The sequence below is a fragment of the Nomascus leucogenys genome, chromosome 22a (genome assembly GCF_006542625.1).
Source record: "Nomascus leucogenys isolate Asia chromosome 22a, Asia_NLE_v1, whole genome shotgun sequence".
Classification (NCBI taxonomy): Eukaryota; Metazoa; Chordata; class Mammalia; order Primates; family Hylobatidae; genus Nomascus; species Nomascus leucogenys.
Window position 1 is genome coordinate 131,898,704 of NC_044402.1, and position 24,964 is coordinate 131,923,667.

The 24,964-nt window shown below is 43.5% G+C and overlaps 1 protein-coding gene across 5 annotated transcripts in view; it reads left to right on the top strand.

Moving 5' to 3' along the window:
* ARMC9 (armadillo repeat containing 9) overlaps positions 1–24,964 on the top strand; it is a 178,011-nt gene that overhangs the window by 87,082 nt on the left and 65,965 nt on the right. For all 5 annotated transcript variants that reach the window (XM_030803148.1, XM_030803149.1, XM_030803152.1 and 2 more), the window contains exons 18-19: positions 6,124–6,214; positions 10,966–11,021. In XM_030803148.1, coding sequence (XP_030659008.1) covers positions 6,124–6,214; positions 10,966–11,021 — 147 coding nt within the window. The remainder of the gene's footprint in view (positions 1–6,123; positions 6,215–10,965; positions 11,022–24,964) is intronic.

Below are 24,964 nucleotides of genomic sequence, written 5' to 3' on the forward strand. Positions count from 1 at the left end.
GAGGTTGCAGTGAGCCAAAATCATGCCATTGCACTCCAGCCTGGGTGACAGAGCAAGACTCTGTCTCAAAAAAAAAAAAAAAAAAAAATTATGGTAGTCTTGGTCAACCATTAGCTTTAATGATAGCCAAATCTGTTAATATTTTCCTTAATGGCTTCTATATAGGTTTCTAGATAGGCTGTAAGTTTTGGCCTTTGAAAAGGAAATGTGGATTACTTACATAAAGATGTAAGTAGATGACGGGGCACAGTGGCTCATGCCTGTAATCCTAGCACTTTGGGAGGCTGAGGCGGTTGGATCACCTGAGGTCAGGAGTTCGAGACCAGCCTGGCCAACATGGAGAAACCCTGTCGCTACTAAAAATACAATAATTAGCCAGGTGTGCTGGTGGGCGCCGATAATCCCAGCTACTCAGGAGGCTGAGGCAGGAGAATCACTTGAACCCAGGAGACGGAGGTTGTAGTGAGCCGAGATCATGCCACTGGACTCCACCCTGGGCAACAGAGAGACTCCGTCTCAAAAAAAAAAAGAAGATGTAAGTAGAATAAGCTTCCCTCTGGCATTTAACAGAGATTAAAGATATAAGCCAGGGAGGAATTTAGCTTGAGAACACATCACCTAGGCAGTTGCCTACTTAATTATTTGTAAGAGTGACCTCTAAGGGATGATCACGCCCACAATAAGGTTTTTCTAAAACCCTGAGATTTCCCTCCTTTCACGTTTATCCTTGAGGAAGTTTTTAGATTAATAAAGCCATTATATTCTCTTTGCATGTAGGTCTCACATGGGTGCATTTGCTTGGCAGAGTCTAGGTTGTATGCCTGCACCCTAGCTGAAAGGGAGGCTAGAAATGCTGAATAATGAAGGAAATAAGACAACAAGGAAAACGTTTCCCATAATCCCTCCACCTTGGCATCTGATCATGCACAGTGCTAGGGAAGTGGAGGCAAAATTGATGTCCTCAGCCCTGCTGGCATTTGGTTTTTATTTGTTTATTTTTTTGAGACAGAGTCTCGCTCTGTCACCCAGGCTGGAGTGCAGTGGTGCGATCTCGGCTTTCTGCAACCTCCACCTCCCGAGTTCAAGAAATTCTCCTGCCTCAGCCTCCAGAGTAGCTGGGATTACAGGTGCCCACCACCATGCCCGGCTGATGTTTGTATTTTTAGTAGAGACAGGGTTTCACCATGTTGGCCAGGCTGGTCTCAAACTTCTGACCTCAGGTGATCCAACCGCCTCAGCCTCCCAAAGTGCTGGGATTACAGGCATGAGCCACCGCGCCCAGTGCCTGCTGGTATTTGTACGTGTGTCAGCACAGTCCTTCTGGAAAGCAGTTTGGCAGTTACGTGAAAAATCACTAAGGATCTGTCTTTTTGACTCATTCATTTTCTTCTGGTTGTTGATGCACAGAAGAGCTCTATGCATGACAATGCTCATTTCAACATTTTTGTGAGTGAAAAGCTGGAAGCAACATAAATATCTAGTAATACAGGAATTGCCAATGAAATTGTGATTCTTTTCTCAAAATATTAATATCTATTGAAGATGATAATTAGGAAAAGCAGTATGAAGCAGTATGGAAAATTTTATTTTACTGTATAATGAGAGATAAAAGCAGAATATCTCATTATAAGAATGTATGTGCTCATGGAAAATGACACAATATACATAAAAATTAACATTAGTACCAAATGCTATTATAGTAGTCTTACAAGAATACCTAAAGGGAAAAAGGAGAACAAAATAAATGAATCCCCTGAGGCCCATCTGAACTTTAAGAGCCTGCCAAGGCCTGGGGCTGGAGAAGAGATCAGTTAAGTGGAACTGCCCTAATACCCACTCCACAGGCCTCCTGCGACTAGGGCTGGAGTTATAGTCAGCCATGGGCCTCTGCCCTGGGGACCCCAACAAACATCCTGCCCAGGGCTGGAGCCGATCAGAGGCTCTGCGGGTTATAAACGCTCCCAGAATCTGGGAGGGCCAGGGAGCTGGGCTTAGAAGCCACTCAGCCCAGAGGAATGCCCAAGCACACCATGGGGCTGCTCTGCTCCAGTGACCCTGCGGCCCACAGCACAGGCCCATAATGCCAGAAACTGCCTCCGCTCTCTCCAGAGGACTGGGTGCTGCTGCTCCCCACCCAACAGAATGATGTGTATTCCCCACGCGCCTGATCCTCCACATTGCCCACTTCTGAATCAAAGTCATTTGCTTGGCAGAATCTAGGTGATGTGCCTGCACCCTAGCTGCAAGGGAGGCTTGGAATGTGAGTATTCTGTCTGTTGCCTTGGGAAATTAACAGTGTAGAGAACCTGGTTATAAGGCATTCTTCAGCCACAGGTGTCACAGTTGTCCATTACAGTTGGTCAGCCTAGTCACTGTATTCCATGATGCTCACTAGGTACGGGCTTTGCTTTGCTTTGCTTTTCCTTCCTTCCTTTCGACGGGGTCTCACTATGTCACCAGGCTGGTCTCGAACTCCTGGGCTCAAGCCGTTCTCCTGCCTCAGCCTCCCAAAGTGCTGAGATTACAGACATGAGTCACCATGCCTGGCCTAAGTATGGGCCTTTCAAAATTAGTGTAGAATTTTTCATATTCTTGGCCCCATAATTCTACTTCTGAAGCTCCACACAAGACATGAGCAAAGATGTATGTATCAGAATGTTCACTCGAGCTTTATTGATCATAGCGGAAGACGGAAACAATGACAAGACCTAACATGAGGGAGTGACTAAGAACAGAGGCTGGAAGGTAAAGTAGTTGGGAGTGGCTACTCCTGAGCCTGAGGCTGGCTTTGAATCATGTTCCGCCACTTCCTAGTTGGCTAGTGACAAGTGAAGCTCTCAGTGTGATCGTTTTTCCAGCTGTAAGATGAGGATTATTGCAGTACCAAACTCATAGGATTGTAAGCATTAAAGGAGCTCATAATGTATTTAGAATAGTGCCTAGCACGCAGTAAGCATTGAGTGATGTTAGCTGCTATTATTATTATTATAGCTATGAAAATGTAATTTGTAAGATTTTTATTGAACATGAAAATGATCATAAAGTTAAATAAGGAGCAACATATTATCAGTATGTTCTGAGTTACGTAAAACAATGCACATAAAAGGAAGGAAATACTTCAAAATGTTCCCAATTATCTCGGTGGGGGGGCCTGTGAGTAATTTTTATTCTTTCTTTTATGTTGTTTGCAAGTTTTCTATACAGAACTTGTGTCACTTTCATAACTAGAGGAAAATATTTATATCTACCTGAAATAGATATTTGAATTTCTCAGGGGAAAATTTCCCTTGAAGACCTTTAGTGATAGAGGATTAGACTGTGAAGCTGGAACGATAGAATGTGCTAGAGAGTTCAGTCGTTGAGTAAAAGGAGAAGTGAGTTCGAAGTTAGTTGTTCTGTGTAGTGTTCAGTGCGTGTTGTCAGGCTCTGGAAGAGATGCTTTCTCTCATTTAATCCCTCAAAGTTCCCCTGAAGGAGTGACTGCAGTTGTGCCCATTTTGCTGCTGACAACCTCAAGGCTGAAAGGTGAAATCCTCTGCCCAGGGCCACACGGCCGGTGAGGGGCTACGCACCGTGGTGTGACTCCAGAGCCCTCTGCACCTGTGCCGCGGTATCCCTCCAGACTTGGGACTTTCACCTAGTCAGACACCTGCACGTGACAAATTGTTTTCTTAAACACTGTATATACAAATACAGGCTTCTCTATGATTATCTTTATGGTAGTCTTTAATGATAGCTAGCTGGAAGGAGCAGGAGTTCCTTATTTACTTTTTGCACACTGCTTGTGTTCCCATTTTTATGCATCTGGATTATTCACTAGGACCTTTTATTATCCTTCTGTCTACCTGGGCGTTGTTACTTGACGTAAATTATCTGAAATGACAAGTTACTACTTTCAGGATAAGATGTGGTTGTTTTATGACTTCTTTCTATAATTTAGATTAAATATTATCTAATGTATGTGGATTTTTTAAAAATACATGATACTTTGGCTGGGCACACAACTCACACCTGTAATCCCACCACTTTGGGAGGCTAAGGTAGGAAGACTACTTGAGCCCAGGAGTTCAAGACCAGCCTGGGCGATATGGTGAAACCCCATCTCTACAAAAAATACAAAAATTAGCCAGGCATGGTGGCACATGCCTGTAGTCCCAGCTACTTGGGAGGCTAAGGTAGGAGAGTCACTTGAGCCTTGGAGTTAGAGGTTGCAGTGATCCGAGATCGTGCCACCGCACTCCAGCCTGGGTGATAGAGCAAGACTCCATCTCAAAAAATAAATAAGTAAAAATTTTTAAAAGGGGCTTATCACACTGCTTTTGCTTGATAACTTTCTCCTTCCTGTGGCCCTTACATTGAGTGGGGAGAAGAGAGGAGAGACACGTTTGTGAGATAGATATAAAATTCAGCTCTCCCAGCAGTGCAGGGCCAAGGCAGTCATTGGTTGGTAACTGTCTCTCTGGTACGACAAGCCTGGCCAGGTGTCCAACTGGTCCCTCAACTCATGGACAACTTTCCAGAGTTCTTCCTCCCTTCCAGACTGTCACCTCCTCTTCTGTGAGCTTACCCGTCTCTGCCTTCCAGCTCAGTGTTACTGTTCCCTAAGGTTCTATCCTAACCCTCTGCTCTTCTCTCACTGCCGTCACTGGGGAACCTTGTTTCTTCCCTTTGCTTCAGCTACCAGATCTCTCTCCTGAGCCACGAACCCCTGCTGGACACAGCAAGCACAATCTTGACCATTTATCAAGCATCCACTCTGTGCCAGCCATTGGACTAGAGGCTATTTCTTCAGGTATAATTTACAAACAGTGAAAAGCACAGGCCTTACATTGGGGAGTTCAGTGCATCTTGATGAATGTGTGTATCTGCATACCGACACCCAGTTATATACTTTGTCTTTTAAAAATTTCAAGTCAACTCAAATTGTTATCCTCATATTTATAGTTGAAGAAACAGGCTAGATGAAGTTGAGTGATTTGAGTGAGGTCACACATTAAATTCATGGGGGAGCTAATTGCAATTACAATACTGATTTAACTTTTCTAGAAGGTAGTGCTCTGTTTTGGATGATAAGAACTCAGCATGTTCAAAGCTGCACTTGGCATTTCTTTAATTCAGTTAGAGCTATTGATTCCAAACTGGCCTACATAAAAAGGGAACTTATTGGCTCACGTAACTGAAAAGTCCAGGAAAATGTTCAGGCACAGTTTGGTCAGGGGCTCACATGCCACTAGATCCGTTTCTCTGGCAGTACTTCTGGACTCCACTTCCTCTGTTTTGAGGTCATTATTAGAAGCACTTTCCCCTCACAGTGGTTAGAGTCCTCATCAGCTCAAGCTGTACAGATTCATTCAAATCCTGCCAGGGAAGAGGAGGAAGGGGAATTAGACAACGTGCTTAAGTCAATATCTTTCCCTACTTTTCCCTGGAATTCTTTTACTCAATATTGAAAATTCTGGTGTCAGGGTATTATAATAAACAATGTATAGTGTAGTGACTTTATAATTCTTTTAATAGAAAAAGAGTGAAATCTGTTTAAAGAGAGATTCTATTTGTTTATTTACTTCTCTAAGCATATGGTTTCACTTCTCAATGATCATATTTGACCCTAAAATCCAGAAGACAGTTTATAAATTTAGGGAAAACACAGGAAAAAAAAAACCAGCTCCCAGACCAACATATTGCCAAAACTTAAGGCAATATTGTGCAGTAAAATTTTACAATATTTTTTTTTTTTTGCTGAATGTGTTATAATTCAGCCAGAGAGTCAATAAGAAGAAAATTATTTCACTATGAATTATAAAAAGGACAAAATGAATGTTTAGTATAAGCCAAGGATTTTTCCTTCTGCCCTTGTGGGACCAGTTGGACACCTGGCCAGGTTTGTCTTGCCGAAGAGATAGTTACCAACCAATGACTGCCTTGGCCCTGCCCTGCTGGGAGAGCTGAATTTTTGTGTCTATCTCATAAACGTATCTGTCTCGTCTTCTCCATCCCCCACCCAAGGTATCCTCTTCCTCTCCCCAAAATATTATTTTTTGGATTAGATGAGATGACCTCATTGAAAAGTAGTTTCCCCCCAAACACTGAAATGTTAACTGTTACTTTCACCAATACTTCTAGGGAATGGAAGATATCCTACGCTGCTTCATCAAAGAAGGCAATGCCGAAATGATCCGCCAGATAGAATTCATCATCAAGCAGCTAAATTCCGGTCAGTTTGATGCAAGAATCTTTGATCTATCTTTTGAATTGTTCACATTTGCCAGAAACACACATGGCGTTTCATTCAAGAGGCCTTTAGGAAGCCGGGCATGGTGGCTTGTGCTTGTAATCCCGGCACTTTGGGAGGCTGAGGTGGGTGGATCACGAGGTCAGGAGTTCGAGACCAGTCTGGCCAATATGGTGAAACCCTGTCTCTACTAAAAATACAAAAATTAGCCAGGTGTGGTGGCTTGGCCTGTAGTCCCAGCTACTCAGGAGGCTGAGACAGGAGAATCGCTTGAACCCACGAGGCAGAAGTTGCAGTGAGCCGAGATTGCACCACTGCACTCCAGCCTGGGTGACAGAGCGAGACTCCATCTCAAAAAAAAAAAAAAAGAGGCCTTTAGGGAGATGGGGAGACCCAAGTGAACCCATAGACAAAAGTTCAGCCAGGTAGGCTGAGCACGGTGGCTCACACCTGTGATCCGAGCACTTTGAGAGGCCAAGGCGGGTGGATCATCTGAGGCCAGGAGTTCGAGACCAGCCTTACCAACATGGTGAAACCCCGTCTCTACTAAAAATACAAAATTAGCCGAGCGTGGTGGCGCATGCCTGTAGTCCCAGCTACTCAGGAGGCTGAGGCAGGAGAATCACTTGAACCTGGGAGGCGGAGGTTGCAGTGAGCCGAGATCGCACCATTGCACTCCAGCCTGGGCAACAGAGCGAAACTCTGTCTCAAAAAAAAAAAAAGTTCCGCCAGGTAGTCAAGGCCAGATTGTCCAAAGATTAACAATCTCTTATCGTACTCTAGGCGTATAGTCAACAAAAAGAACTTAAAAGCAATTACAGAAACCCTCCCCTAACCTTGTAAGTTCTCTTTATGTGGCCTCTCCCTTTCCCCTCCTAAATCCTGCCCCACTATTAAGGTGGCTTCCCTAGGGTCCTGGGGTCAGATAATGAAAGCAAATGCCACCGTAGGAAACTTCATCATTTTCCCACTTTTATTCATTCACTCTGGAAAAACTGATGTTGCCAACTGCAGTGTGGAAGGAGGCAATGTGGTCCTCTTTTTATCCAGCCTCCTCCATTACCATAACAACCCACATCCCATAGTAAGCAGGAGAGAGGAAGGCCAGGAAGCCCGGGATGGGGCAGAGGTGGTAGGGAAAGCTCTTCAGCTCTTTCTGTGGACTCCTGACATCATTCACCTGCCAGAGGTACCAAGCACTGCTGGAATCCGGGGCCAGGTTTGTCACCGAGTCTTTCTCCATGCCCTTCCCTGACACCCAGTAGTCCCCATCCCTGCAAGTCATATGCATGAATCCCTTCTGCACACGAGCAGGAGGTGAAGAGTGAGTCTCAAGAGAGCTGCTCGGCCAAGGCCAGAAGCCCCCAGGTGGCCTTTCTTCTAGCTCGGGGTTCACAGTCTGGCTGTACAGGGCGGTCACCTGGGGAGATGTTTAAATCTTTAAGACTGTACCCCACACAAATTAAATCAGAACCTCTCAGGGAGGGGATTTCAAGCTCCCATGGGGGTCCCATGTGCAGCCAAGGGCAGAGCCTCACTGCCTGGGTCGCAGGAACAAGGGTGTCCAAGGGGCTCCCGATCAAAAGGAGGCAGCTGAGGAGAGCAGCCAGGGAGCTTTGAAACCTTTGTCCTTTTTAGGCTGGGTGCCCATTTGCATTGAATATCTGTTCTTTCGGTTGTATGGAACAGCTATAATTCACCCCAAATTCAGGTGGGCAAAAATTAGAACTTTATTTTCTGCAGTAACTTCATTTCTGATTCTCAACCCTCATTCTGGCATATTGAAAAAAATAAAAATAAGACCTGAACCTCAGTGCTGCCTGAGGTTGCTCTCCCACCTTCTCTGGGTAGGCCACAGTGTGGGGGCGGAGGATTGTTGCACATCTGCACCATAGTCCTCAGCTGTGCCCAGCCCTCCCAGGCCAGGAGTTCTCTGCATTCAGGCTGAGAATCTTCTTCAAGGCCACCTGTGTGTTTTAGTCCACTGAGATACATCTGTCTCCTCGTCTTCCCTCCTTCCTGGCAGCCAAGAAGCAGGATGCAGGCCCCCTTTACTCTCTGGCCCGAGAAACATCTTTTTCTCTTTTATAAGCCTGGCCCTTGGACCAGCCTGCTAGAGTGGGATAAGGGGACAATTTACACTTTTGTAAGGGATGTCTCTGGAAGAAATTGTCTTGGGCAGAGCTAAACCTTCTAACCCTGGGCGTTCTGGAAGGCTTGGGAAATACCTACTTAGTTCAGTAAGTTATTGTTTAAATAAAGAGGGCCTAAAGTGTTTATCTTTCTATCTCAAGCACCTAAGTTATTCTGTATCCATAGGACAGCGGCAGGAGCCCGCCACTTTGAAACAAAATTTGATAGTGATTGAACATTCAGATGGAAGACCAGACACACAAGTACCTCAGGACACCCATCACTAGCATCAAATCAAAGTGAAACCCAGGAGGAGAGCCCCCATCCTGTCTTCATCCTCAAGTGGGAATTAATAGCAGAGTACAGATTGTTGCTAGTGTACCAGTTCTTAAGATGTGTGAAATGGCGTTGCCACTATCTTTATTGAGATTATTGGTTTCCTTGTTCTATTTCAGTAAACTTGAAAACATCTCTGTGGGTTTTCAGTTTTCACACGTCCAAGTCCAATCACAGTCTTCTAGCACAATTTTTCCAGTAAAGTTTTAAGGTCTTCAAGTATTAAAATTCAAGTATATTTTAGCAACCTAACCGCACAGGTGGGGAAGGACTATTCTGGCAAAGCCTAAAGGAAAATTCCAGCTGGTGACATTGACAATGCCTAGTGAGCTGCCAACAGCAACAGCAGGGAGATTTGTCCCCTGGCTTGGGCCTGGACCACAATGCCAGCCCTCAGTGAGGGGAACCAGCACCAGAGAGACAACAGAGGCACCAGCCAGATCACTGGCAGGAGCAAGGCAGAGCCCCCGGGAAAGGAATGATGCTGGCCATTCTAGCCCCACGTGCGTTAGTTATCAGAGTGCGGGCACCTCGTGGAGTGTGCACCAACTCAGGGAACAGGATGGGAGACAGTCATCCCAGAGAGGAGCTGAGGTCTACAAGGCACTTCACTTCTCAGGACAGGATTATTCTGGGTGGTGGGATAAGTCTGAGCCAGCAGGCCATGAGGTCATGGGGTCAGGAGAAGGGGAGCTAGGCAGGGGGAGGCAGAGAAGGAGAAGTGTGGCTGGGCTGTCTGTGGCCTTACAAAATAGCCAAGAGTCTTAAAAAAGGCATTTCTGTATTCGAAAATGAGCGGTTTATAACTGATGAGTACGGCAGCACTTCCTGAAGGTGGAATGGTGTATGCTGTTGGTGGATAGGGAAGTTAGTCATTAAACTTCAGCCAGAAAGCAGAGTGGCATCGCATCTTCATGCCTGCACAGTAGCTTTCTAGACTAAATGGCATTCCACAACAATGCTGCAACCCGTGGGGCATGCAAGCCTCAGTGAGCGGGGGACACTTTGGTGTCCCGCTGGCCTCGGTCCAGTGAAGTCAGTGGAGTCCTTCCCTTTAGAATGAGCGTTGGGTTGAGAACATGGGTTTCTACATCGTCCCTCCTGGGGATGGTTTGTTGTTTGATCAAATGTGGGTGCATCCTGCCTGCCACTTTACAAGCTGGGTGTTCTCCTCAAGTATGGCTTTGGTTCCTTCTTTTCTCCTACTTCCCGTTTGACTTCCTTTCTTCTTTCAGGCTTTCTTTACCTTCATGTCATTTGTTCAAGAAACAAATGAAATAAGAAAGATGTAGTAGGGATAGAGGGAGGAGTAAGTCAGCTGCTCTGTCCCCAGGGACTCACAGTTCAGTGCAGTGGGTGAGAGACAAGTCAGCAGGCATTCATTCATTAGTAAGCAGCAACCTTCCAGAAGTGGCATGAACTGTCAGGAGTTCTAGATAAAACGCTGAGTGTGTTCAGGGGAGGAAGAGATGGCTGCTGAGCAAGGGGATCAGGGAAGACTCATGGAGGAGAAAGTACCAACACCTCTGCAGTGCCTGCTTCGTACCTGGCCCTAGGCCAGGCGCTTCCCTTGTGGTGTATTGTGAGGTCCTTCCGACAACCCTGAGAAGTGGCTGGTACGACCCCCATTCTACAGAGGAGGAAGCCAGGGCTCTTTCTTTCTGGAACTCCTTTGTGCTACTAACTTACTGCTCTTTTGTAAATTCTTAAGAAGACCTAGCAATGAACCACAGAGCCTTCAGGAACCCTACCTGCCATGCCCACCACCCATACCGCCCGTGGAAAAATCATGGAGTTTAGAGATAGGCTCGGCTTGAATCTCAGCTGTCTGCCACTTACTGGAAGTGAGACCAAGAAGTCTCTGTCCTCTCTGTGCCTCTCTGTAAAATGCGGGATAATAGTCAACAAAATATTTGTAAGGATTAAGTGAAATAATGGGTGTGGCAGGATCTAGCATGATGCCTTGAAATAAATATTTACTTTCCTTCCCCTAAATTCCCCTAAAATTATATGCTGGCTTTTAATTTTCCCCATGCTCCTGTAACCATGTTCTGGTAAAAATGGAGAGATTTACCATTTACAATTGCTTAGGATGATCTCAGACAGTGACTGAAATGGTTGTGATTAGGATGGTTAGGAGCATGATGACTTTGATGTAACCTCATTCTCATTAAGGTGTTTATGTCTCTGCAGAGGCTGACAGATTCCGTGGACCAAGGCTCCCACTGTTTATCCATTATTCATTGATTCTTTTTTCTTTACAGAAGAGCTACCAGATGGTATTCTTGAATCTGATGATGATGAAGATGAAGATGATGAAGTAAGTTGGAGGTTCTTGACACCACATAGAAAACCCATACCAAACTATTCTCTTTCCTGCCTTGACAAGTTAGTCCAGAAATGGAGATTTTTCATTCCTGCTACACTATTTCTCACAATTCTGAGGGTTGGCTAAAGCTCAGCTGGGTGGTGGTTCGGGTCTCACTTGGGGTCTCACGTGGAGAGCCCAGTGGCCATGTTTGAAGACTCCCACACTCATTGGGTTCACAGCAGAGGTGCAGCATTGCATGTCATTCGAGTTTCATGGGAAGCTGAACAATAACCATTCTCCTGTGTGAGCTTTTGCTCTGAAGGGGCACGAGCCTTGGCCTGTCTTCCTCACCGGTGGGAGTGCTGGGCGTGTAGGCGCCTGGCGAGAGTCTCTGGCGTGAGGGGTCCTGGGTTTAGTTCAGAGCTAATGGAACTGACCAGTTTTCTCTGTTATTTGCATTCTTTTGACTTGTGTTTCCTCAGCTGTGAAAAATCTACTTGCCTGGTGTTTTAGAGCATGAAGGTTTAGAAGTTAATCTATGTGAGTCTCTGAAATGATGTAAAGAATGGTGACTCGGGGACTGTAGTCAGATTTTCAGATGACAAGATTTTACATGATTTTCCTTCAGAGACCTAGGAAGAAAAGACCTGTTGTCCCCTCTGGTCATCCTTGATTTGCCTGCCTTCATTTGCAGGGAGCAGTTACTCCTGCAGTGAATGCTGGAACATTTTCATCTATTTTGGGGGGAGCATTCACTGAAAAAGTGGATGTCAGAGGATGTTTTCTTGTTTGGAGTCATGGCCTATCAGTTTGTAAAATGTGTAAAAGCCAGGTTTTTGATCACTGATGGCATCAGTTGGGAAAGAGGTATTTAAGAGTCCCTGCCAGAGAGGATGTGCTAAGATCTGCTAGGAGATGCTTCCTCAGCAGGTGGCCTCTGTGCCTGCCATTTTCTTCATGGGCTGCAGGTGGCATCAGCGGGCGCGTGCTCCTGCTGGCTCTTCCTGCCTTGTCCAGCAGTGCAGAGCTTGACCTCCAGATAGGGGTCCTGGCCCCTATCATCTTCGCCAGGCCCCTTTGTTTACAAAGGTGGAGCCAGAGGGAAAAACACCAGCTTGAGCTCACATAGAGATTTGATGGCGGTAAAATTGGGTTTAGAACAAGAGTCGGCAGACACTTCGTGTAAAGGAAAAGATAGGAACCATTTTAGGGCTTGCAGGCCACACAGTCTCTATTCCAACCAGTCAATTCTGCCATTGTAACACAGTGGCTGTCAGCAGTACGTAAGTGGCTGAACATGGCTGTGTTCCTGTAAAACTGTTTATGGACGCTGAAAATTTGAATTTCATACAATTTTTGCATGTCATTAAATATTTTTTCAAATACTTAAAAACACAAAAATCATTCTTAGCTGGTGGGCGTAGGAAAGCAGACACCTGACACGTGGGCCATTGTTTGCCAGCCCCTAGGCAGTTCCCGGACTTGGGCAGCCTTCTCTGGATTATAATGAGTCACCACCTTTGTGCCTGGCCGTTCAATATCATTCTAAATGATAGTTTAAATTAATGTTTAATTATTTGTTTTTAACAGCTTTTTTTCATTGTGTCCAAAAGTTCGTCTCGAGATCTGTTTTCTTCCCTTCTTGTATCATCCCTATGGGTTTTTCGGTTTGCTTTGGTTTTTCGTTTTGCTTTGTTTTTGCTATGAATCCTGTTTTTATCTTATAAGTGAAACTTCATTTTGTTCAACTGTTCTAGTTAATGATGAGAACTCAATTTCTGGAAATTTACTTCTGAAAGCAATTGTCTACTATAAATGAACAAATACAGAAGTCTTATAATTTTCTGGACTTTTGCTACTCTTTTAAGAGGTTGATGTTTGAAAATACTTGTGATAACTAGAATTTTCAGAAGATTCCTAGAAGAGGTTTAGTTGGAAAATTATAAGGAAAAGATCTATCATTTGGGCCAAATGGGACTTTGTGATGAATGCCGGGCAGCAGATGGGGGCTCCTTCTCCCAGGTAAGCCTCACTGCACATCACCAGTGTCAGCAGGGGCAGTCCGGGCACAGCCAGTCTTGCCTGGATTTTACTCGGCTTTCACCGGAGGCTAGCATTACATTTATAACTGTCTTTCAAAGTTGGAGGGAAAAAAGAGAGTGACAGATCTCAGGCTAAAAGAAAATTTCTAAGAATCCTTTGAGAAGTAGCACTGTTGTTGGAATGTGGTTATCGCTTCCCAAGGTGACAGCTCTGAAGGAGACAGCAAAATTATTTGCAAGGTGTTGGAGTCATACCTTATCTTGCTTAGCAGTGTAAATGTTCTTTCATTTAATATTTAGACCCAAAACACAGAAAAATGAAACCACTGTTTTCAGTTAGCTGCTTAGCGACCCTAAAGATAAAATGGTTCTAATGGGGCCAGGCACGGTGGCTCACACCTGCAATCTCAGCAAGGTGAGGTTATAACCTCCTTTGGGAGGCCGAGGTGGGCAGATCACTTGAGACCAGCCTGGCCCATGTGGTGAAACCCCATCTCTACTAAAAATACAAAAATTAGCTGGTTCATGGTGGCGTGCACCTGTAATCCCAGCTATGGGGAAGCTGAGGCATGAGAATCACCTGAACCTGGGAGGCGGAGGCTGCAGTGAGCTAAGATCCTGCCAGTGCACTCCAGCCTAGGCAACAAAGCAAGACCCCATCTCAAAAAAAAGGGGGGGCTCTAGTGGGATGGGGCCTGAGACCAGGGTAAACTATGCTCACTCTAAATCACATTGAGCTGAAATCTGTGCACTCAAAACTTCCACCACTACTATCCCTGCTCCACTGGAAACTCTCAAGAGAACCCCCGATGCAAAGTCTAGTTTTTCTCTGTAATTTATAATGACTTGATCTAATGTGCTAACCTAACAAAGTTATGTCTGAATATACATACATTTATACACTAAAACTAAAAAAAAAAAAAAAAAAAAGGTAGAGCTAGAAATGCATCTTCTGATTTATAGACTGTCTAGGATATAATGTCAAATAAAAAAAGGAAATCATAAAGTAATTTGACCAATAATTTCGGAAAAAGCAAATGTATAAACACACATGGCTATGGATTATATATGTGCCTATGTAGCGGAAAGGTGTGGACATTTACACCCTCTTTGCTGACATTATAAACTGCAAGGGGGGAGTAGGAATAAGGAAGTTTGGGTGAGAAATGCAGAGAGGCCCTGAGGCTCCTCAAGAGAGAAGTGAGAATAGGACACGGGGTTTAGTGGCGTGGAAGTCAGTTGCTGTGCATTTTTGTGGATTGATGGAACAAAAGCGAAATGAATGGATTGAGGACCAGGTGGGAAGTGAGAAAATGGCTTAAGAAGTGTATGCTGCTCCTCGCCCAGTCTGGCTGTGCACAGAAGAGCAATAGGGGCTGAAGGGGGCATTTTTGTTTGTCTTAAGATGAGAGAAACCTGAGCATGTTAAAATGCTGATGGAATAGCTCCAGCAGAGAGGGAGAGCTTGAACATTCAAGGCAGGAAGAGTCTACAGGATGGCAACGAAAAGATGGGTGTTTTCATTGTTTTCTAAATCACTTATACTTTCTTGGCCCACAAAGCCCCAGACCCATTTAAACCTCCAGAGAAACAAAACCATCATTGGATCTGCTTGGACAATACACCCCAGGGAATGGACAATGACAGCTGTTATTTAAGGGTTCAAATGCATCTCATTTAGCACTTTGGAGAAATGTGTTACCTGATGCATTTATTTTATATGAAACAGACGTAATATGTTACAAAAGGGCTGATGGTAAATCACTAAGCTTAGGAGCCGGGTTCCATTGTTCTCATCCCCAGTGACTCAGGTTTCCTTACTGTATATCACAGCCAGTTTCCTTGTATGGCTTCCTTAAGTAGAAATGCAAGGCCTTTCTGTGCTATTCTAGAAGACTGATTTTAAGACAAATATTTTCCCTTCTTGACAAAATAGGTTTAAGTGCCAGGTGAGGTCAGCCGTGGACATTGACTTGCTGGTTGCCATGTAAGTGACAATCGTATGCTCAGCAATTTCCTTCTATACAAAGTGCTCAAATCTAAGAGTTGCTCATATATTTACTCAACAAATATTTGAGGGCCTCGAAATAACACTATTGTAGGAACTAATGGGGAAGGGATGCAAAAGAAATCTAAAAGAGTATCTGTGGTTTAAAATACCTCCAAGAGTTTCCAGCCTAGATAGGGAAGATCACAGTGATTCTGACAATAGCAGCTCCCGCCTGCTGGCAGTGCCGGGTGCCAGGCACTGTTCTAGGCGCCTTATGGGTGTTCAGTCATCTCCTCTTCTTAGCAGCCCTGTGGTAGGTGCTATTTTTATTCATGTTTCACAGATGAGGAGACAGAGAGAAAATAGGTCACTTGCCAAGTTCACACAGCTAATAAGTAACTGATGAGGCTGGGATTCAAATCCAGGTGGTCTGACTCACTGGTCCATGCTCCTAACCACTGCTCTATATTGCCTTCTTGTGAGACATACATGAATGCAAAACAGCAAGTAACAGAAAATAAGTATGTGATTACAGATTCATAAAGGTGATAGACACAGGAAGTGCTGCAGAAATTCCAAGTACTCCAGGAATACTGGGAGATGGCTGGCCTGGAGTGAAAAGGAAGTGAGATGGGTTGAGGAAGGGAAGGGTGTGGCCAGCAGGGGTGGCATCCTCTAGGGGAGACAGCACAAGCATAGGCTTTATCCTTTGCCTCTCCACTGCACTCACATCAACCCCCCCAAGAAACCCATGTTAGTGATCTAGTGTGTGCACGTGCTTTCATACTTAAAAGATGCACACGCAGAGTACACGGAGGTATGTACTATACACAGATCCATATATACTTTTGTCAGTATTTGTTTTTCAAAATGAGATAACACAGAGATAGAAATGCACATACTTCTACACCATGTTGCCTTTTTCTCTTGTTAATGTTTCTTGAAAGTCCTTCTGAGTTAGGCAGTGTAGCAAGTTGATACTTTTTAATGCTATGAATGTATAATTTTCTAGATTTTTTGCTATTTCAAACAATGCTGTAGTAAAATCTTTGTAAAAATATCCTTATTTACCAGGGCTTTTATTTATATGGGCTTTTGTTGCTGGATGAAAAAGTATTTTTTTATAATAGATTTTTCCAGATTGCTCTTTTCCAAGGCTGTTAATAATTCAGATTTCACTAGGAGAACATGAAGGAGCCTCTTCCCTCCATCTCCACTAGCAATAGGTGCTGTTACTCTATATTTTTTTTAATGTTTTTGCCAATCTGGATTTGGATTTGCTACATTGTACATTTCCAATTTCATATCCTTTCTGTTTTTTTCAGTTGTGCTTCTTTCCAAACCCTTTTCACCATCATTACAAATGTTTTAAAGATATATTTTTTTGAATGTCTTTTGCTACAAATCTTTTTTAAAAAAATTTTTAAGTTAAAGATTGAGGCAGGATGTGGTGGCTCATGCCTGAATCCCAGCAATTTGAGAGGCCAAAGCAGGCACATCACCTGAGGCCAGGAGTTCAACACCACCCTGGCCAACATGGTGAAACCCTGTTTCTACTAAAAATACAAAAATCAGCTGGGCGTGGTGGTGCGCACCTGTAATCTGAGCTACTCGGTAGTCTGAGGCGCAAGAATCATTTGAACCCGGGAGGTGGAGGTTGCAGTGAGCCAACATCATGCCACTGCACTCCAGCCTGGGCAGAGCAAGACTCTGTCTCAAAAAAAAAAAAAAGTTAAATATATTGGCTTTTCTTTTATAGCTCCTGGGTTTCCTGTCTTGGTTAAGGTCTTCCCTAACCCTAAATTTTACATGTAGTCTCCTAGGTTTTCTTTTAAGATTTTAATTTTTTCATGTAAGTTTTAGTTATTAAATATGTTATACGTAGGAAAGAAAAACATATACGTTTATATAAGGTTTGAAGTAACCATTCTCCAATTTTTGGTTTCAAGACCCATTTACATTCTTAAAAATTACTGAAGATTCTGAAGAGTTAATGAGTATTTTGTCTATCAAAATTTTTTAAATGAGAACTTAAATATGATAAAATGTTAAATATTAAAATATTAAATAACTTAAAATGGCAATAATAAGTCCATTACATTAATATAAATAAGATATTCTTATGAAAAAGAATTATTTTTCAAAACAAAATTTTATTAAAAAGTGTAGCATTGTGGGTTTTTTTTTTTTTTGCCAATCTCTTTAATGTCTGGATCAGAAAAACACAATTTGATCTGGGCTCTATCTGTTGTCATATGTTGTTTTGATTGAAGGACATAAAGAAAATCTAGCCTCACACACCTGTGTAGTTGGAAAGGGGTGAAGTATTTTCAAAGACTTTTCAGAGAGATATTTTTGCTCAATATTACTTTAAAACCAGACAGGTAATAGTTTATTGAAAGTTAGTTGCAATGTGGAATTAGAAACCAATTTTAAATATCATTTTTATTGGCTGGGTGCAGTGGCTCACGCCTATAATCTCAGCACTTTCGGAGCCCCAGGTGGGCGGATCACCTGAGGTCAGGAGTTTTGAGACCAGCCTGGCCAACACGGTGAAACCCCATCTCTATCAAAAATACAAAAATTAGCTGGGCATCGTGGTGTGTGCCTGTAATCTCAGCTACTCTGGAGGCTGAGGTGGGAGAATCACTTGAACCCGGGATGTGGAGATGGCAGTGAGCCAAGATCACGCCACTGCACTCCAGCCTGGGTGACGGAGCGAGACTCTGTCTCAAAAAAATAAATAAATAATCATTTTTATCTTTTTAATTAAAATTTGTTGATCTGTTTTGCATTTTGTTAATTTGATTTTCTGATTGTTCCCTAACAATCAGATGTGCTAATGTATAGAAATACAATTGATTTTAGAATATTGAACTTGTATCCTACAACCTTGCTGAATTTATTAGCTCAAAGAGTTTTTTGTTTGTTGTGGGTTTTGGGTTTGTTTGGGTTGTTTTGTTTTGTTTTGTTTTGTTTTGGATTCCTTAGGATTTTCTGTATAACAAGATTGTGTCATCTGTGAATAGAGATCATTTTACTTCCTTTTCAATCTAGCTATCCTTTATTTTCTTGCCTTGCCTAATTGCCCTGGCTAGAGCTTCTAGTACAATGCCAAATAGAAGTGGAGACAGCGGGCATCTTTTGCTTGTTCCTGATCTTACAGTGAACGTTTTCAGTCTTTCTCCATCTAGTACAATGTTAGCTGGGATTTTGTCATAGATCTCATTATAAGATTAAGAAAGTTTCCCTCTGTTCCTAGTTTGCTGAGTGTTGGGTTTTGTTAAATGCTTTTTCTTCGTCATATGAGATGATCATTCTTTGGTTTTTTCCCTTTCCTACTATTGATATGGTGTATTTATTTATATTGACTTTCAGGCCAGGTGCGGTGGCTCATGCCTGTAATCCCAGCATTTTGGGAGGCCAAGGCCGGTGGATCACCTGAGGCCAGGAGTTCAAGACCAGCCTGGCCAACATGATGAAACCCCATCTCTACTAAAATACAAAAATTAGCCGGGTGTGATGGTGCACGCTTGTAATCCTAGCTACTCAGAGGCTGAGGCATAAGAATTGCTTGAACCTGGGAGGTGGAGGTTGCAGTGAGCCGAGATTGCGCCACTGCACTCCAGACTGGGCAACAGAGCAAGACTCTGTCTCAAAAAAATAATTATGGCCAGGCGTGGTGGCTCACGCCTGTAATCCCAGCACTTTGGGAGGCCAAGGTGGACGGATCACCAGGTCAAGAGATCAAGACCATCCTGGCCAACATGGTGAAACCCCATCTCTACTGAAAATAGAAAAGTTAGCTGGGTGTGGTGGCGCACGCCTGTAGTCCCAGCTACTCGGGAGGCAAAGGCAGGAGAATTGCTTGAGCCCAGGAGGCAGAGGTTGCAGTGAGCCGAGATCACGCCACTGCACTCCAGCCTGACAACAGAGAGAGACTGCATCTCAATAATAATAATCATCATCATTATTATTATCATATTGCTTTTCATACTTCCCAGTTTCTACTGGCATCCTGCCTGTTTCATATTTTCAATAGCTCTTTTACCCATGCAGGATTTTGTATTATAATTCATTGATCATTTGGAAAATATTGGCTTACGAAGTTTTACAGTTTTTCCAAATTTTTTGTTTGTTTGAGATGAAGTCTTGCTCTGTCGCCCAGGCTGGAGTGCAATGGTGCAATGTCTCGGCCCACTGCAACCTCCGCCTCCTAGGTTCAAGCGATTCTTTTGCCTCAGCCTCCCAAGTAGCTGGGGTTACAGGCGTGTGCCACCACGCCTGACTAATTTTTTGTATTTTTAGTAGAGACAGGGCTTCACTATGTTGGCCAGGCTGGTCTTGAACTCCTGACCTCAGGTGATCTGCCCACCTCGTCCTCCCAAAGTGCTGGGATTACAGGTGTGAGCCACTGCGCCCAGCCCCAAATGTTGATACATTTTATTATATAACATCAGAAATTGTGTATTAGTTAACATCAACACCAATAGCATCAGAAAAGCCTTTAGGTATTGGGAAGCTATTGAGCTCACAATGGCAGATATAGGTTTCTCAAAATTCTCATTTTTTCTTGAAAGTTTAAATTGTATTATTGCTAACAAATACTATTGGTTGTTTTCCTTAAAGTGACAGGCTCACTTCATTAATTTTTGAGAAAACATCTGCTGTATACTTAAGTCTAAATAACCATAGTCTGTCAGTTACTCTTTCAAATGAAAATACATCAAATACATCAAGGTGTTCCTTGAAAAAAGTGGATTGCAACTTAATCTCACAAGTCCTATTCCTGAAGATAGCCATCCTGCTTTAGTATAACAGAACTGCTTTATCTGCCTGTACATTCCAAAAGATGGGCCATAAGGGTTGAGAGTTAATAAAATTAATTCCTACCACTTCATCAAGGATAGCCTTAAATGAAACTCTATCTACCTGTCATCTGTCATCTGTCATCATCCCCGTATTTATCTATGGTGAAATATAGTGACTGCTACTAGAGTTTGAGATCGCTGCCTTGGTTTGTGCTAAGGCACCAGTGGTTTTACCCATCATTGCTTTTGTATCATGAGTGCAAATGTCAATGCATTTGTTCCAGGATAAACCATGAAAGTCAATAAAGCATCCAACACTAAATATTTCAGCCAGTATTACTTGTGCTTCGTTGCCAAGTATTTACATAAGAGATCTTCGTGATTAGTGACTGTTGATACTGGAAGATTACAAGCAAAATAACAAATCCAGGTGTAGTTCTGCAGATGAGATATTAACTCAGCATTCACGTTTGCAGCTTAATCTTTAATTCGACGGGCTATTGTTTCATTGGAAAGTGACACTACTGAGATTTCTTTTGTAACTTTCCATCCAGCAGGCATTCAGCAGTGGCAGCTGTACAAGGCTATTGTGTGTGCTTCTCTAGCGAAGGCAATATAACTTACCTACCCTGTAAGGTCCTTTACTGGCTGTGTTTTAAAATTTGGGGTGGTGGGGGGAGAATAATTTTAGATATACAGAAAAAAAATAGTAGAGAGGATTCCTGTCTACTCATCATACAGCTGCAGTGGCTTTTTAATTTCTAGTTTGAAAAGTGATAAAAAACAAATGTTCAATTTCTCACTTTTAAAGAACTCATCACGATTTAAATAAACTCATCACTCATCAATATTTAAACAAACTCATCTTGTTTAAATAGTCAAAATCTTTTTCATTAAGCTCCAAATGGTTGGTCTCAAAATTGCACTCCAAGTTAACTGACATTTACACTCCAACTTAACTGACATAGTCAAATATATTCTGTTACATAAGTTACAATAAGGTAAATTATTGACATCTGTAAAACTGAGGGAAAGACAGCTTTCATCATATTTATTTTTTATTGGCAGTTTCATCCAGTTTCTTTGGAATAGATTCCTCCCTTCCATGAGTCAGAGAACTTTCCCTCCCTTATTACTTCCCTCCTTGCCACTAGTTGGGATTTTGATTGGGACTACATTAAATCTATAAATCAATTTGAGTGTTTTATTCCATAAGCATAGTATGTCTCCATTGTTTTGAGGCCTTTTTATACTGTGCTTCAAATCTAATTTAAATATCTGATACATAAAGACTTGAGTCATTGCCACCTTTTTTTTTATATCCAGAATCATTTGGAGAGCAATCCAATGTGAATAAATTCAAATGTGAATCATTTGAAGAAGCTAATTGGTAGAGTTAGAACAGTACAATGGCCAAATTAATACTTTTCTTAGAATTTGAGACAAGAAATAGAAAAATGTGGCTGTTGGTCACATTAGTGCTGTAATGGAATTGTAATGAAACACGGCATGACAGATCCAACAAAGTGCAATCAGAACTAGCTAGACCAGGGCATGGAACTTGTATACATCTCGAGAGCAAGAAGTTAAATTCAAGAAGATGGGCTAAACAAGATAGGAACAAGCTAATTGTCCAAGCAGTCAAGAGTAACAAGATCTTCCAAGTGAGTCCTAAGAACTCAGGCAAGGAGAAAAAAAAAAAAGAACTCAGGCAAGGAGACAATAAGAAACAACACAGGACTAGTAATCCACACAGAGGATCTGGGCAGTGAGTCTTGAACAACAGGGGAAGAGACAGTGAAGCTTAACACAAAGCAAGAGTTTTATAATCTTATTCTTCCTTCCCTTCTTGACCAGAGCCACAGGTGGCCTTAGCACGGATGTGGAGCTCTAGGGTGTCTGGTCCAAGGATGGTGCTCAGGGCTGGATCATCGAGTTCCTCTGAGAGTGCCTCTCCAGAGGGCTCCAGTGCAAACCTCAAGGTGCCCCTGGTTTTCCTTTCCCTTGCCCTGGTGTTCTCCCCTCTCCATCTCGATTTTGCCTGGGAACAGCTCTGCTCCATGGAAAAGACAGTTTGCTGCTCACAGTGCCCCAGAGGCAGGGGCGTGCCACACCACAGGGAGCCACACAAGGAAGCACTGGGGTGGAGCAAGAGGCCGAGAGAGGGGGTAAGTATAGGCGAGGTGGCATAAGCATGCTGAGGATTGTTTCATTTGGGTGAATTTCAGTGGGCTCTCGAGCAAAGGGGCTTTCCCTACTTGTCTGACACCTAGCCCTGGGGTGATCAGGGCAGGTGGATAGTGGCCAGGCGTGTGAGAGCCCAATAAAGGAGATGGTTGGGGTGTGAGCTCTGGATTGGTTGATCTGTATTTGGAAAGCACACTTGGGGGCAAATGTTTTAATATTCCTAAGAGCTGACTAGTTCTGGAAGGGGCAGTCCCTCCAGGGCCAGGCAGGCTCCAGACATCAAAGCATCAGCATAGAGGGAATGGAAGACCTGGCTAAAACATGAGACCTCCACAGCCTGGCCTCACTGAATATTCTAGTCTCATCTCCCTCTCCTCTCAGAAATGGACTCTGGGCCTGAAGGAGTTCCAGGGACCTTACATGGCCCCAAACCCCCCTTCTTGGTTTTCCCACTTCCTTTATCCCATCATTGCCGTCAACCAGGTTCCAGAGCAGGGACAGTTGACTGCCACCAGGCATCTGGCCATAACGTTAACATTGCTCCCCTTATTCAGCCCGATTGACAGAAGCTGAAGTCTTTCAAAACGAACTTTTATTTAAAACTAAAGGAAGAAACTTAGCAAATAAGAGAGATGTTCAAGCATAGGTTCCAGATTGAAATTGCAGAGCAGGTGACATCCCAGCTGAGGAGCAGCAGGAACCAAGGCACCGGCCTGATGCTAACCAAGGGGGGTTCACTTTGGCTACAGCTCAGGGAGTGTGGAGGGCAAGGGTGGGAGACAAAGCTGGAAGGGTGAATTGGAGCCAGACAGTAAAGAGTGGACACTCACTGAAGATATGTGAGCCCAAGAGACGTGAGCAGAGCCGTGCCTTCAGAAGACTACTCTGGCATCAGTGTTCAAGTTCACTGGGGACCCGAAGAGCTTAGTGTGACAACACAGCCAGTATTTTCCCAGCACTTCCGTGTGCAGGCATGAGCCAAGAGCTTCCCTGGCTTTCTCCGGTGTATTCTCCTCACGCTTCTGCCAGGTGTGTGCTATTCTTAGCCCCATTTTATGGATAAGAAAACCAAAGTTCAGAGAGGTTCAGAAACTTGTCTAGGGTCCCAAGGCAGTAGCCGGTGGGACAGAGATTTAAACCCAGGCTGGCATGAGAGCCTGCAGGCTGCAGCGGGAGTGGGGCTGAGCTTGGCCGATGGCAGAGGGTGCTCCTGGAGGTGGGACCTGCAGGAGTTGGGAACTCACAGGGCATGACATGAGCAACCGAAGGCTGGTAACTTTGGACCCTAGGTAGCTGGGAGGATGGTGATGCCATTAACAATATGGGGAACACAGGCTGGGGGTGGGAGCAGATCATGTGTAGGGCGAAACTAGATATTGCACATGTCAGGAGGCACAACAAGATGATGTGGCTAGAACAGAAAATGATGGGGCATAGAACCAGACAGTTCCTGACCAGCTTTCCTCCAGGTGACCTTGCATTCCATACGCAGAGACATACTGTTGAAGGTTTGGGGCCTCCTTTCTCTTCGGCCACCTTCATACGTGACCTGTGAGATTGTGGACCCACTTGAAGCTGCTTCCGGGTGCATGTCCAGAGAGCCAGAGGCTAGCTGCTCTCCATGAATCAGTCACCTCTGATGGGTCACCCATCGTGGCCAGCTCGCTTGGCGTGGCACAGGCTACGCTTCTAATCCCCGTTACCTAATGAGTAAAGAAGCGTCTGTCTTATGTCTGTGTTACTTGCAGGACCTTTCCATTATTTAACCAAGTCAATAAAGAGACTAGTGTTTCCCAATTAAGGCTTTTGCTTTTTTCTGGTACCTTTTCAGCTTCTAAATTCGTTTATTTCTGCAACACTGCTCCTGTGCTCTCAGACCCTGGCTGGGATGCACCACCCAGCAGGCTGACTCATGGCTCCTGCCCTCATTTCCACTCTGGTTTCTATGGAAATAGACATCCGATGGCTCAAAACAAGGTGAGGGCTTGTAGACACCTCATGATTCCTAGGCATTTATAAACCCTATTTGTCCAACATCGGTTGCCTTGGAAACAGGTGCAGAAAAGGTTTTCTCTCTTATCTGATTTTTTTTAAATTTTACCAAAGCAGTGTTTGAGTTTTTCCTGTTATCACGGAATTTGGGAATAATAGTACATTTTGTGTAGTGAAGCATATTTCTAGTTTTCCATTATTTGATAAATGCATTCTGCATTATTTCATTTTACAAGATTTATTTAATAAATAAATAAGTTTCTATCCATTTGATCAAATCACTGTCACTTGGTATTCAAAGATGAAATGCTTAGCATCTGGGTCTAGAAATATGACTGGAGAAAAAATGTGTATGGCCTGCTGTTCCTTGCAACTTCAGAATTCGAGGCATCTAGGGCATAGATGTCTCAAATTCTGAAGTTGGAAGGACAACAGGCCATATACCACTTTTTACAGTTTTTTTTTTTTTTTTGCAAAATCTAAGATTTTTTTCCAATTGAAGTTAGAGTTTAAGTGATCAAAACTGATGTTTATGCTGAACCTTAGCAAGTGGGAAAAGCCAACTAATTATTTCAGTCTTATACTATCCTGACCAAGGTTCTTGGCTTGCATTGCTGATTGGTTTTAAGAGCTCAGGGTCTGTTTACTCAAATTGAGCCATTTTCTATCTAAATTCTGTGTGCCATCCATGTTATGTAAAATATGGAGCATGTCTGTTATAGAAAACATAGAAATAGAAGCAATTTTCTGTTAATCGTGAGCAAATGAGCAATGCACCATACTGGGTTTAGTGGAATGACGAGGACTACATAACTGATAGTCATTCATTAAGCATTTGTTAGGCATGGTGTATTAAAGTTAAGCTATGGGGCCGGGCGCGGTGGCTCACGCCTGTAATCCCAGCACTTTGGGAGGCTGAGGTGGGCGGAT